At 51.2% G+C, this 13,464-nt stretch overlaps 1 protein-coding gene and 1 long non-coding RNA gene across 3 annotated transcripts; both read left to right on the top strand.

The window, feature by feature from the left end:
- Positions 1-2,987: 2,987 nt before the first annotated feature.
- LOC146759424 (uncharacterized) lies at positions 2,988-8,707 on the top strand. The gene is made up of 18 exons (XM_085510649.1): positions 2,988-3,065; positions 3,193-3,313; positions 3,499-3,578; positions 3,784-3,909; positions 4,180-4,259; positions 4,528-4,639; positions 4,950-5,039; positions 5,280-5,384; positions 5,568-5,720; positions 5,878-6,029; positions 6,297-6,444; positions 6,610-6,747; positions 6,867-7,043; positions 7,300-7,455; positions 7,607-7,708; positions 7,826-7,928; positions 8,167-8,226; positions 8,493-8,707. Exons 2-18 carry the CDS (start codon positions 3,211-3,213, stop codon positions 8,639-8,641), a joined length of 2,034 nt encoding a protein of 677 aa, XP_085366775.1. The 5' UTR covers positions 2,988-3,065; positions 3,193-3,210; the 3' UTR covers positions 8,642-8,707.
- Positions 8,708-10,025: 1,318 nt separating this feature from the next.
- On the top strand, positions 10,026-11,785 carry LOC146759423 (uncharacterized). Of its 2 annotated transcripts, XR_014932299.1 has the most exons (4): positions 10,026-10,221; positions 10,304-10,550; positions 11,190-11,384; positions 11,702-11,785. It is a non-coding gene; the product is annotated as an uncharacterized LOC146759423 (long non-coding RNA). The 2 variants fall into 2 exon arrangements; XR_014932298.1 differs by having other exon boundaries at positions 10,026-10,550.
- The last annotated feature ends 1,679 nt before the right edge of the window (positions 11,786-13,464 follow it).

The raw sequence follows: 13,464 nt of genomic DNA, 5'->3' as shown, positions 1-13,464 counted from the left end.
CAACAGGGAAGCCTTTGGAGACCCCTTGGGAAGACTCAGTGGGGCCCTAGAGTGATGTAGCAGCTTGTGTTGGTTGCATCTGCTTGGCAGGGAAGCGAGTTCCCTGGTGGGAGCTGACTGACTGGGAGGTGATTCCCTTGGTTTAATTAATTTAATTATCTGGATTATAATTAAATAACACTGTTCAGCATTCAATCAAGATTATATTTTTCCAAAGTACTGCAGTCGTGCATCTGTAGCAGCTTTGCTAAAATATATCGAGTTTATTCAAAATTCCAGTGATGCTCCTAAAGCACTTGAAGTGCATTTGAGGTGGGGAGTGACAAAACAGCTCTGAGAGAATCATCATCAAATCAGAACATTGGAACGGTAACTAATAGCAGAGATTCTGATAAGAATATTTAAATTTTCAAATTACCTTTTTCTAAAGTTGTATTTCACCAAGTTTCATCAATATGCACACTGAAGAGCTGACTTGCTATGTTTCTTTTTATAAAAAATCATGTGTTACAATTGAGAAAAGAAGGTATAGCATGTAACATCCTCCAAGTAAAGTGCAAAAAACATTTCTTCACAGTTCCAATTAATGTCTTAGGTTTTGTTCAGACTCACTAAATGATGTATTTCAGGGTACATCACATGGGAATATAAGAAGATTATTCAGAACAGGAGCTGCAGAGCAAGATGAACGGCATGGGAAGGTAAGGCCAGGAACCAAGGACACAGCTTTTGTGTCACTCAGCCACCTGTGGCAGAGGTCAGGATTTCAGCAGGGATTTCTGCAGACGTTCCTTGAACACCCCAAGGGTGGGTGACTCCACCACCTCCCTGGGCAGTCCATTCCAGTGCCTGGCCACCCTTTCTGAGAAGTAATATCTCCTAATGTCCAGCCTGAACCTCTCCTGCCGCAGCTTGAAACCATTCCCTCTAGTTCTATCAGTAATGACACGAGAGAAGAGGCCGACCCCCAGCTCACTGCAACCTCCCTTCAGGAAGTTATAGAGAGCAATGAGGTCTCCCCTGAGCCACCTCTTCTCCAGGCTGGACATTCCCATCTCCTGCAGCCTCTCCTCATATGGCCCCATTGTGCTCCAGACCCCTCACCAGCTTTGTTGCCCTTCTTTGAACACGTTCCAATGCCTCAGTGTCTTTTTTGCAGTGAGGGGCACAAACTGGACACAGAATTAGAGTTGTGGCCTCACCAGTGCTTAGTACAGGGGGACAGTCACCTCTCTGCTCCTGCTGGCATCACTGTTTCTGATGCAAAATGTATGTAAGTGTCACATGTGTGACATCCTTTTTGATGGAGTTCTGTGACTGGAGTTCAATGGATTTGAGAGCTGACTTGAAGCCTGTGGGCATCACCCAGGAGTTGGGGTGAGAGGATGAGGTGTAGGAACAGGAACCTCTTTGGTCGTTATTAACTCCCAACTTTTTGGTCAGGAATCTCTGTGTGTTTCTTTATCACGTAAAGAACAGAGTCATTGTGCAGCTTGTGAATGAATTGATTCACGCCTGCTGATTGGTGCTGTTCTCTACAGGGAGCTGCAATGGAAATGGACACTTGTGGTCCACTGTCCAGCCCCCTCCCGTGTTGGATTTTCTGGGCTTTGAGACACGTCTTCCAGATGCACTTTGTGTTATTTCTGATGTGTGACCTGTTGAGCTCCAGCCCCAAATGAGGATTCAAATACTACCACAGCAGTCCATTGTGACTGTAGTATTTCTTGCTAAACAGAATTCGTGTGCACCCTTGTCTTTCGTCTGCACAAAGGATCTTGTAATCATCTCTGTCTGTGTTTCTTTTAGAGCCAGAGATGGAGCAGAGAGGAACACAGACTTGGGTGAATCTTCATTCAGGAGCAGGGACACGTCATGCTCATCTGAGGTGTCTGGCTGACAGCAAGAGCAGAGAGGTAAGTTTCATAGGGTCGCGTGCCCATTTTATTTTATTTTTCATTCATGATGCATAGAGGCGTTCCCCAGACAAAGTGAGCATTTCTCAACTGGACTTTCTAGAAATGAGCTAGGCAGTGAAAATGGGTATGAAGCATTCCTAAGAGCCCCGCAAGAGAATGCTGAGAGTTAATCTGGCACCCTCCTTTGGAAACGTCCGTTGTCTGTCAGCTCTTCAGCTGTGCCCTAACACCTCCCATTGCGCTGCCACACCAGGATAGAATTCCAAGCCCACACTGAGTCCTGGAATGTTGTGGTGCCGTGTTGGAATCAGATGTGACCATGTGGTCTTGGCTCCCCGCCTTGTGGGGGGTCATGGTGGACCAGGCTGTTGGCCGTTGGTGATGTCATAAGCGGCTGGAATGAGGGGAGGAGCGGTGCGTTCTGTGTTCCTTTGTGGGTGAGCTAGTGGTCGGAGTGGTTGGTTGTCTTGTTGGTCTTGTGCCTTTAGTGCCGTTAGTGCTGTTAGTTAGTGTTGTTAGTGTTGTTAGTTAGTGTTGTTAGTTAGTGTTGTTAGTGTTGTTAGTTAGTGTTGTTAGTGTTGTTAGTTAGTGTTGTTAGTTAGTGCCTTTAGTTAGTACCTTTAGTTAGTGCCTTTAGTTATTGCCTTTAGTTATTGCCTTTATTGCCTTCTTCTTCACACCATCGTGTGCAGCAGCTTGTAGGTAAGTTGAGCTGGCGTGGGATGGATGGGTGGGCAGTGAGGTGTTGAGAACTGCTGGCTGTCGGAGCTCACAGCACCGTATTGCTTACTCTTGACCATCAGACGTAATTTTCCCCGGTACACACGTTCCAAAGGGGGTATCAGTAAAGTTGGCACCTGTCCCGTGCTTCTTCCATTGTCTTTGCTCAGTAGTGGAAGCATTGTAAAGTTGCTGGGTGGACAGGCATCACGTAGCCTGAGACTCAGCATGTCTTGCAGCAAGTGGATGGGACGGTTGTGCTGTGTGTGTTATTCCATGGATGTCTTAGCCCTGCTCACTGACATGCTCTTTCTCTCTCCTCTCCTCACCCTCCGCCCACTGCCTCGGTGCAGCTTTTGCTCTCATTCCATCTGAGCAAAGCGACAAGGAACTGCTGCAGATAGCTTGAAGTGATCTCACTGCCAGGTACGTGCCATGTTTTGTCCCCGCACATGGTTTTGCCGCAGGGTATGCGAGGGTAGTTCTGACGAATTGTACCCATACTGTGCTGTGTGAATACAGAAAACAGAAATGTGTTTCCGTTCTGTTCCAGCACGTCACAGCTGCTGTGATGGGCGTCGCGTGCATGGCCGGGGAGGAGAGTGGGGCTCCCCAGGACAGAAGATCTCCAGCGGAGCCCTACCAAGTTACGGAGGTGATGCCTCTGCATGCTGGTGAGTGAGGTTCTAAAGCGGGGTGGGCAGGGCTGGGGCAGCGAGTGCCCCCTGCTCCACACCAGGAACCCTTGTCACGGGCAGACTGTGCCAGGGGAGCGAGCCCAGGGCCGGAGAGGGCAGAGCTCCTTCTGCTCCCGCCTGCCTTTGGCCCCTCTATAGCACTGCTCTCTCTCCTTGCTCAGATGCTGAATTGCTGCCTCTGTCTGATGTGGAACAGGAGGTAGTGGACTTCATCCAAGCCAACACCATCAGCATGGAAATGGTAAGAGCAGCCATCTCCATCGTGGCTATACCTGCATCTCCAGACGGTCCCTCTGGCTCTGCCTTCAGGCTGCAGGAGGGCTGATGGCCGGGCAGAGCTGCTGCTGTCCTGCAGCTGTCCTGTGCTGCTCCACACCCCGCAACGCCTGGTCCCCCTGGCCATGGCTGTCCCCACTCACACTCCTCGGTCTCTGTGTGCTTGCCAGGATCTGGTGCAGAAGCTGCAGTTCCTCAATTCCATTTGTATACTGTGCAGCATGGCTGGACAGACGAGCCTCACACTGAGCCATGATATCTTCTGCTTGCTGAAAAATCAGTGCAAGAAGATTGAGGTGAGGGGACATGGCACCCAGGTAGCTGCACCCTGTGAGAAGGACAGGACAGGGGGAGAGGGAGGCAGGGAAATGATGCACAGACACCCAAGTGCCCCAGATGGGACTCCAGGTGCTGCTGAGAGCTCAGCAGTGGAGGTGGACAGCAGCACCAGTGTGCCAGTGTTTGTCAAGGGCCACTGGGGCGACTCAGGCCCTAGCGGCCGGTGGCAGGTTTGCTGTTGCTGGGTGCTGGCAGCTGCCAGGTGCCATCCTGATTGTGCTTTGCAGGTTCTGTTGCGTGAGGAGCCCATGGAGCAGCTGAGCACCGGCCTGAGATACTGCTGCATGAACACCATTGCTGCCTTGAGGTACCTGCCCAGCCCCTGCTTTTGCCAGCACATCCCCCAGGCACCATCCTGGTGGCCCTGATGCAGCTCCCCACTAAGTCTTGGCCCTCGCCCCAAAGCTGGTGACATCAGGACTGTTCTCTGACCCAGAGCAGCCCCGTAGGGGAGGAGGCACCTCCTGGCAGGGCTCCCCATCCCTCTCAGGGAGCCTTGCCCAGGGGAGGACCTGTTCCAGCCCTGCCTCAGCACCCAGGCACCGCTCCTAGCATCAGTGTCTCTCTAATTGCAGCACAGTTAATGCAGTTACAGAGGAAGAAATACTCCATCTCTTCAAGGTGTGCTGCAGCATCGTCTTCTATCTTCCTCCAGCCAGGGCCTTGAACATTTCCCTCTACAACCAGGTATGTACTGGGCAATCTACTGTTGACCCCATGCCTCTGGGCTGCCGCTTGCATTACTTGTGTCCAGAGATCTATCAAGATGTTTGTGGGACAAGGTAGCAGCCTTGCTTGCCCTCACCCCTCTCACTCTTGCCTTGGGCTTGGCAAACACCCTGTGTTGTAGCCTGCTCTGAGTGCAGCAGCCTTGCAGGGTGCCCCTGTGCACAGATCTGTGGGTATCCTTCCTTGGCAGCCAGAGGGGTTCACAGCAGTCTACTGGGTATGAAAGGGAACCCTGAAAGACTTCCACAACCCACTGTTCTCTTTACAGACCCTGGAAGCTATGGACGACATGCTGCAGATTGTGCTAGATGTCTGTCCCATTGCCAGTGTCAAGAGTCGGCTGCAGGGAATCTTGGAGGTCTGTCTATTGTGAAGTTCTGCCCCCACAGCTCCCTTCTAGTAGTTTATCCCACTCCATGGAAACGGCACTGGCAGTAGTTGGAGCCAGCAAGGGACCCTGGCGGCAGTAGCCCCATGATGGGCTTGGCTTAAGCTCAGGGGAAGCCTGGATGGATGCTGTGATTCCAGCTAGGAGCTCAGCAGACCTGCAGTGGGCATCAGCAGCTCCCAGGCTAACCAGCAGCTCCTCTCCTCACAGGTGCTGCTGCCTTTCAGCATCTCCAAGACACAGGCTGTGTGTGAGAGGGCTTTGGGGCGCATCTGGAAGCTTAGTGGCTTCATGACCAGCAGTTTCTGGCAGCAGGTAAGGAGACATGAAAATTGTGTACCTGTGAGAAAAGCTGCGGCTCAGGTGTGAACCCTCAGAATGCTTTTGACATGAAGGGAGGGTCTTTATCCTTCCTTTTGCCTGTGCTCATCCTGCTCCAGATGCTATTCTCTCATTCTGTTTAACATGCCTTCCCTCCTTTTTTCCTTCTTACTTCAGCCCCTTGGAAAAAACCTTCCCCCTTCTCAGAGGACAGACATTGCCCTTGTAACCCTGGAGAAGATCATTGGGGACTATGGTTTTGATGAGAAGAAGTGGGCTGAGACTATGCTGGATGTGCTTCGGAGAAACCCTGGCACCTGGCTGATGGATGTAAGCAGAGTGAGGCAACCCTGCCCGCCACAGCTCTTGGGAACTGAAGCCATTTGAAGGCAGCAATGAGCTGTGGGAAGGGCAGTAATAACACAGCCTGGGAGGCAAATGGCTGCAGTCCAGTGGCAGCAGCAGTCTCCCTGTGTTCTCACAACAGGTGCCAGAGATTCTGGGATTCATCCACGCCAACCTGAAGATCCAGAGCACATCAGTTCAGCAGATCCTGCTCTCAGTGCTGGATATGCTGACCGTCCAGTTTCCCAGGGATGTGCTGAGGAGTGTGTTGACCGACCTCCCACAGAATGACAGGTATCAGCCCAGACAGCCCCACACATTTGTTCCATGTGAAGAGCAGGGCTCAGAAATGGTCTGGCTGCCAGAGCCAAGGAAAGCTGCAGGACATCCCAAGGAGCAGGCCCTCCATCCCACTGTGCTTTCCAGTGCTGGTGGGCAGCTCAGGGCTGCAGCAGCCAATACCAACCATGGCAGCCCAGAGCCCCCCATCAGGCTCCTGCCTGAGCCATGGTGCTGTGGCTAAGGCAGCCCTGCTGACGCAGCATTGCTCTCTGTTTATAGCACTACCCTGGACATACTGAAGAGTGTGCTGACCCTGCTGGAATCATCCAAGCAGATCTGGGATGAGCTCAGCAGTGTTCTACAGGACCAACAGCTGTGTGAGATATTGAGCATCAGCACAGAGGAGTTGGGCCTCCTTCGCTTGACTGTGAGTTACTGGACAATGCACCGTGCTCTCCTACAGAGCAGTGGTAGCTCAGGCTGGGCTGTGTCTCCCTAGTGCCCTGCCTTGAGCTGCCAGAGCAGCCAGGAGCTGCAGGGTGCAGGATGTCCTGCTGCCTCTGCCTGCCTCTCACTGCTGTGTTGGTTTCAGGCGATGCCTCCCACTGAAGAGCTGGTGAAGGAGCTGTGTAAGCCAGCACTGCTCCAGAAGCTTCTGAATGTGGAAAGCCTGCCAGTGCTCTGGCTGGTGCTCAGACGTCTCGTGCTGCTGTCTGATAGACCTGAGACGGTGAGCAGGACCTTGTCAAACGAAGGCCTCATGTTGACAGCCTGGCGCTGGGGCAATGGGCAACACTGTGCCTTGGCATCTGTCCTCCTGATGGAAAGGAAATTGTGTGTTTTGTACAGGCAATTGAAATCCGGGCCCTGCTTCCAGGCGTCATGGAGAACCTGCTGTTTGCCAACACAGCCATTACTGTGAAGGTGCTGAATATTTTCAGGAATGCAGTGCACCATCTGGGGAAGAGGCATGCCAGTCCGTTTGCTCTGGAGCTGGCTGAAAAGATCCTGCCTCTTTTTAATCACGTAAGTCTGTTGTGGGAGGCTGAGCTCTGCGGGTGGGTGCTTGACAGGAGCGTCTTCTCCTTTCTTTCCTTCTCTGGGCTCTCAGGAATGACATGTCCTGTGGGCTCTGTAGCACTGCTGGCCGTGTCCCTGCTAGTGCAGCTTGGTTGTTCTTGGTGATGTCAGGCCCCTGTGCTGGGGCTCAGCCTACACTCATGCTCACCATGGGCAGTGAGAGTGTGCTGCTGAGGTCTGAGGTCCTCCTGTTCTCCCTCAGGCATCATCTGAAGTGCGAGAAGGTTCCATCCGCCTCTTCATGGATGTGATGGATGCTGTGCTGTGGTCTCAGAAGGGAAGCATGAAGAAGATCGTGCGCAGGGCCCTGCACCCTCTGCTCTTTCACATGAGTGACAAGACCCTGAGCGTAGCACAGGTACGAATTTCAGAGCTGAGCAGTGTGCAGGCAGTGGTGTGCTGACAGTTCAGCTGTGATGTGCAATTGAGAGCAAGTTCAGCAAGCATTCAGACACTGGAATGTGTGTCTGTGTGTGTGGTGCCATGTCCCTGCATCTGTTGTTCTGCAGGCATCTGGGGAAGCCCTTGTGTCCTGTGCAAAGTTCCTGAAGTGGAAGGAGCTCAAGCAGCAGACCCAGCAGAAGAACACAGTGGGGATCATGAAGTGTTTGGTGAGGACAATCTCACAGCCCCCACCTTTTTGCTGGGGGAAAGGGGATGCTGGAGGAGGGGTTGCAGCAGCAGCTGTGGCTGCTCTGCAAGCCCCATGCTCTTGTTCTCTTCTTCAGCTGCAGCAGGACAGAAAGGGAGTGGAAGGGTACCTGCAGCAGAGCCTGCCATACCTGGAGGATTCTCAGGCCTCCTTGCGATGCGAGGCTGTCAGATTCATTGGTGAGCCCAACCCCTGCGTCCCTCTTTGGGCCCTGCCCTGGCAGGAAGGCACAGCCCTGAAGCCCCCAGGTACAGCCTGCCCATGCCGGTAGCCACAGTGGGTGCCTTGCTCAGGTCCCCCCTCAGGTGCCGTCCCTGCCTGCAGCATGGAAGGGGAAGCAGCTGGGCTGGCGGGGTTGGGGTCTGAGCTTCTGGCAGCATGTTGGGGAGTGGGTGTCTGACAGAGCTCTTTCCCTAGGGCTGATTGGGAAGCACGCCAGGGAGCAGAGTGAGGAGATGCTGAATGAACTCTGCAGTGGTGAGTGAGGGCAGTGCTGTGTGTGTTGGGGCTGGGGGCAGAGCTGGGCAGCATGCAGCTGTGCTTTGCCCTGCTGCAAGGAAATGCTGCAGGGGCAGAGGAGCATTCATGGCAGTCCTGAGCAGTGTCTTCCACTGACCCATCAGTCTCCCGTGCTCCTCCTGGCCAGGAAAAGCAAGGAGTGGGGCTGGCAAGGCCCAGAGTGGAAGCTGGTGGCTCTCTGTAGACTGGGGGTCCCATCTCTGCTCTGTTTCCTTCTGTTGCAGCCCTTCAGCCTTTGGAAGATGACCCCCATCTGACAGTCTGTTCTATGGCATCTGAGACCATCCAGAAGCTGAGACACCAAAGGCAGAAGGCGGCACCAGCACGGAGAAGGCTCCCAGCACTTTTCCGCTGGTCCTGCATAGCCTTCTGAGGGATAATTCTTGTTCATTAACGTTGCTAGGACACCTGTACAGCAACATTGCTGGGACATGTGTTCCTGTCACGCAAGACAGACCCCTTGAACAACAGCGGGAGCCTTGGAGCACAGACATCTTGGAAGAAAGAACAGGAACCAAGCTGGTTAGAACTGGGTCTGTAGTTAGCGATTAATTAAATTGAAAAGCACAATTGAAAGCCTTTGGAAGGAAGATCTGGAGAATATGACCACTAGAGAGCAGCACGTATGCACACAGATGCAGAACTGATCATAATTACACTGACTAAATTGTAACTCCTCATATGAGTTCTTGGAACTTAAACAAGCAAGCAGAAAAGTTGTGGTTTATTCTAGCTTTTGCAAAGCCGGAATGCTGGGCAGCAAAGCTCCTGCTTGCTTATAGTGCTGTGTGCCTGGACATAAGTGTCATGTGGAAAAAGACAAAGAAACACATTTTCTTTGCCTATGTCTTAGAGAGCCAGGAATCCAGAATTCAAGATCTTTGCTTTTGAGTTTGCAATTCAAAACCGGATTAGAAAGGATTCTGCAAACTTTCTTTGATGACATTAGACTCTTCATTAACAACAATACTGTTTCTAATACTACTAATAACAGCAACACAACAACAAAATAATGGAAGATGAAGGAAGACATGGGGACAAGAGTCACTGGAGGAAATTTCTCCTTTGAACTGAATTGGTGTTAGTGTCCCCGTGCACAAGAACCAAGGAGAGAGCAAGCATGTTTTGTACTCTTCAGAATGCAGTGTGGTTCATCTTATTGTCATCCAAATGAGACCGGGATTTCACTGCATTGTTGGAAATGGGAAAACAGTGCCAAAGTTGCATGTTTTGAAGCGGAAAAATAGTAATTTTAAAAACCCACAGCAATAGAGTAGAGCAGATCACCAGCAAAGCCTGTATCACTTGACCTCAGAGTAAAAGCAACAGTCAACCAAAGAAGCGGATGCTGATCCATTTCATGCACTTTTGTAAGGATGTGAAAGCGAGCAGACTTACCTGAAGGTGGTGTAACGTTAGTGATAAACATCACCAAGCTCCCTCCAAAAGTGGACTTGACCTTTTGTCTCTGCGACCATCTACGTACAGAGGGAGCTACTGGAGAGCTGTGCTCGGATCCTTCAGTTTTCATGTCTCTTACCATCTCTCTTCCAGGAGATCTTGCGAAGAAAGGCTTTTCCTGTGAGGATGAAACACAGATAGGAAATGTTACATCTAATTTTGCTGTGGGAGTTTACCTCTGTGTGTGACACATTCATTCTTCTGACAGCTGCTAACAGTCAGTTTATTAATAAAAATCATACCTTTATTACTTTGTGCCTTGCAGATTAATCTGAATGTAAGAAAATCAGGTTGACTTTGTTTGCTTCGCTCAACACTGGCCACATCAAGATAACAAAGGACATTGTTTTCAAGAATAATTGCAGCTATCTTCCAGTTGGCTTGTGCTTCTGTGTTTCTGAGAAACACCATCTAGCAATTTCTTTTTCTTCTTTTTTTGCACGAGTCCTGGATGCTGGTGTGTGTTGTGCTCTGTTGTTTGCTGACCAGCAGGTGAGAGGACTGTGTTTTGTGTTGGGTGTTGAGTTTTGTCTATCTCAGGGGCCATCCAATTGGATCCATCCTCTTTTTGCAGTGTTTAGGGACAGTTAATTTGCTGTTGCCTGGAGCTATGTGTGAAGTGCAGGACTAGAAGCTGTGATCGCTGAATCTCCTTGGATGAGCCCCAGCTCAGGTTCTCTCACACCAACCAAGAACATTTTTGCCAGCCCTGTTGTATTGCTGCAGCTCAGTGACCCCGACAATCTTCCCATGGAGTGCCGAAGACGGAGGTGGGAGCCTCCTTGCTGAGATCTGCTAGCAAAGCCCTGAGCGGCTCTAAGGTCGGAGCCTGTTGGGTCGGTAACACTGTGTCATGGTTTTGTGCTGTTGCTGTCCATATTCCACATCATAACATCACATGCAGTATGAATCATTAATTGAGGGTATAAATAGTGGAATCATGTACAAAGGAAAAAGGGTTAAAGAGAAAGTAACTTTTTGTTTATAACTGAACAATACGGATTGCTAAGGGAACGTTATATGGTATTAAAGGTGTTTGAATGGGACAAACTGTTCTGATGGTATAAGAAAGTGTAACTGAGGGTATGTGGAAGTGTAATAGAGGGTATGTGGAATTGTGATCGAGGGTATGTGGAAGTGTGGAAGGAGGAAGGCTGAGGGACCTGGTCTAGGTCCTGCTATCCTGGAAAGGCAGCCTGGGGATCTGGCAGTGTGTGTGCCAAGTGGCTCTGTGTGCCTATGGGTGTGTACTGAAGGGCACCCAGAACTGCCACTTCCCCTTGGGACATAGGCTTGGAGCATCAGTTGCTATGTTACTCTCTGAGAAGAGGATTCAGGCCCCAAGTCTTGCGTCCAGCTTGGTGATTTGGATTGACTCTGGGACAGCAGTGGATGATCTGCAGCCCTGCAGCTGAGTGCATGAGGCTGATTGTGATCTCTGCTCTGCCATGTACCTACAGCAAATCCCAAGAGCACACAAAGATTGGGTCTGTACCCTGGCCTTCATCCCTGGCTGCCCCATGTTGTTGAGTGCGTACCAAGGAGGCGTGATCAAAGTCTGGAACATGGATAACTTCGGCCCAGTTGGGGAGATCAAAGGGCAGCCCCATCAACGCCATCTGCACCAACTCCAAGCACATCTTCACTGCCTCCAGGTGAGCCTCGGGCTTGGTGCTCCCCAGATCCTGCAGGAGGTGAGAGTGCCCTGTGTTGACTTGTCATCCCTGGGCCTGGGTGGGTTTGCACTGAGTGGGGCCAGGAGCCTGGAGGGCGAAGAGGGCAGAGGGGATCTTGCAGCTTTCTGGTCCCTCAGTGCCTTCCTCTCACCTTGCTGTCTTAGTCTGTCCCCTGCCCACTCTCTGGGATATCCCCATGCAGGGTCCCCTCTTCCCTGGCGCTGGGCATCCCCTGCTGTTCTTGGGGAGCATTTTGGCAGCAAGACTCTGAAATCCACTCTCTTTTGTTTGTGCAGCAGCCGGAGCTGCGCATCTGACCTGGCTCACCCTGAGCTTCCCTGCAGAGATCTCTGAATCCCAACTGCAACATCTGCTGACCCTCTGCTCTTCCCTGGGTACCCACTTTGCTCTGCAGTGGGGTGGGGAAGGGCTGCAGATGGGTGAGGATGGAGATGGTTGTGCCAGGAGCGGAGTGTGGACGGGTTGGACCCTGATCCTGCACGACTCCCCCACGGCTGCACACCTGAAGGACAATCCTACAGAGAACGATGGTGCATGGCTGGAGCCCTTCAGAAGGCTGAAGGCTCAGCCCAGGAGTGTCAATGAGGACGCAGCCTCTCCAGCTGCCCTGCTCATGTTTCTCTGCTCAGGGGGCCGACGAGGCCCTGGTCTCACACTGGAGCTTTCTTCTACCTCTCCTGTGGTCCCTTGGAGCATCCCCTGCTCCATCCTGCCCTGCCCCGCGCTGGGCTCGTGGGGGAATGTGGGAATACAAGAAAAGCTGTTCAGAGCAGCAGCTGTGGAGCCAGATCAACAGCCTGAGAACCAAGGACACCTCTGGAAGGAGAAGAAGGGACTCACGGCTCTGATTGGATATGTTAGAAAAAAAAAAACTTGTGAAGGTTTATAATGGATGTGAGAACTTGTAATAAAGGATTTGGATCATTCACATCTGAGTCCGTGCTTCAAATGCTGCAGGGGAATGGCTGCGTTGAGCCCTGGGAGTGGTATTCTCTCCTTATGCGCTCTCACTTCCCTTTGGTCACTGAAGAAACGACTTTTGAACTCGGACTTAAGGATTTCTCTGCATGATCCCATTGGTGCTGAACTTGGATCTCAGAGGAGCTCCAGGATGTGCCCCATAAAGCACAGACCAATTTCTTTCTGCTTTCTGCAGCCCCGTTTGTTTCGTGTCACCAGTCCTTGTTCAAACCACTGCAGGGTGGGAATTTCTGCACACCTTGAAACAGGAGCATCTCTATTGACTTGATGGAGTCTGTCTTTTATCATTCTGGGGATGGGGGGGGGAAGAAGAAAATGCAGTTTCCATGGCCTGGTGGAGGGCACGATGGCATGCGCAGGGTCACCCTGCCATGGACAGGATGGTGGCTGCTCCTGGGTCACAGCTGAGCCCCGTGCTGTGGGGCTGGGCAGGATGGATCACAGGACCCATGGTTGCCCTGTGACGCACAGCACTTTTACAAAGTAAAAGAATCAATTTCCTTAAATATTGAGCATCCATACGTAAATTGCAGCCTAGTGGAATCTTTTCCTATCCAAACAGAATTCTTTATCTATTTCTGTTACATAAGAAAAGCAAATAATTTTTTATCGGTCGACTTTGAAATTCAGGCAAGTGTTCACCTGAAGTGTTATGAAGTGTCAGCTTTTCTAGAGCATTTACTTTTCATGCTCTTAATTTCTCATTATCTCGCCTTATTCTCTTGCCACGTCAGTGTTTTCATTCGATGGCTTCCATGTGACAAGAGCTCTTGCTGTGTGAGCGATACAAATGCAGCTTTAAAAGTGGTACAACTTGCTATTAAGGCAGCTCCCCTCGGGAATTCCTTAAAGCTGCAGTGAGACAAGGGACACAAGAGAAACTTTGCTATGCACAGCAGGCTGAGCCCTCCTGCAGTCCCAGCTATGGAGTGCTCTGCAAAATCTGTCTCTTTTTGCTCCTGATGTGCAGAGGTTTGATCTGCTTTTGCACCAGCAAGAGAGAAGTGGCACCTCACACTTATATTTCTGAATATTCTTGCTGCATTCAGTGGGATGT

The sequence above is a fragment of the Coturnix japonica genome, chromosome 10 (assembly GCF_054131305.1).
Source record: "Coturnix japonica strain WE chromosome 10, WE-NBRP24, whole genome shotgun sequence".
Classification (NCBI taxonomy): domain Eukaryota; kingdom Metazoa; phylum Chordata; class Aves; order Galliformes; family Phasianidae; genus Coturnix; species Coturnix japonica.
Note: the sequence above shows the minus strand (reverse complement) of the source record. Positions and strands in the feature narration are given on the sequence as shown.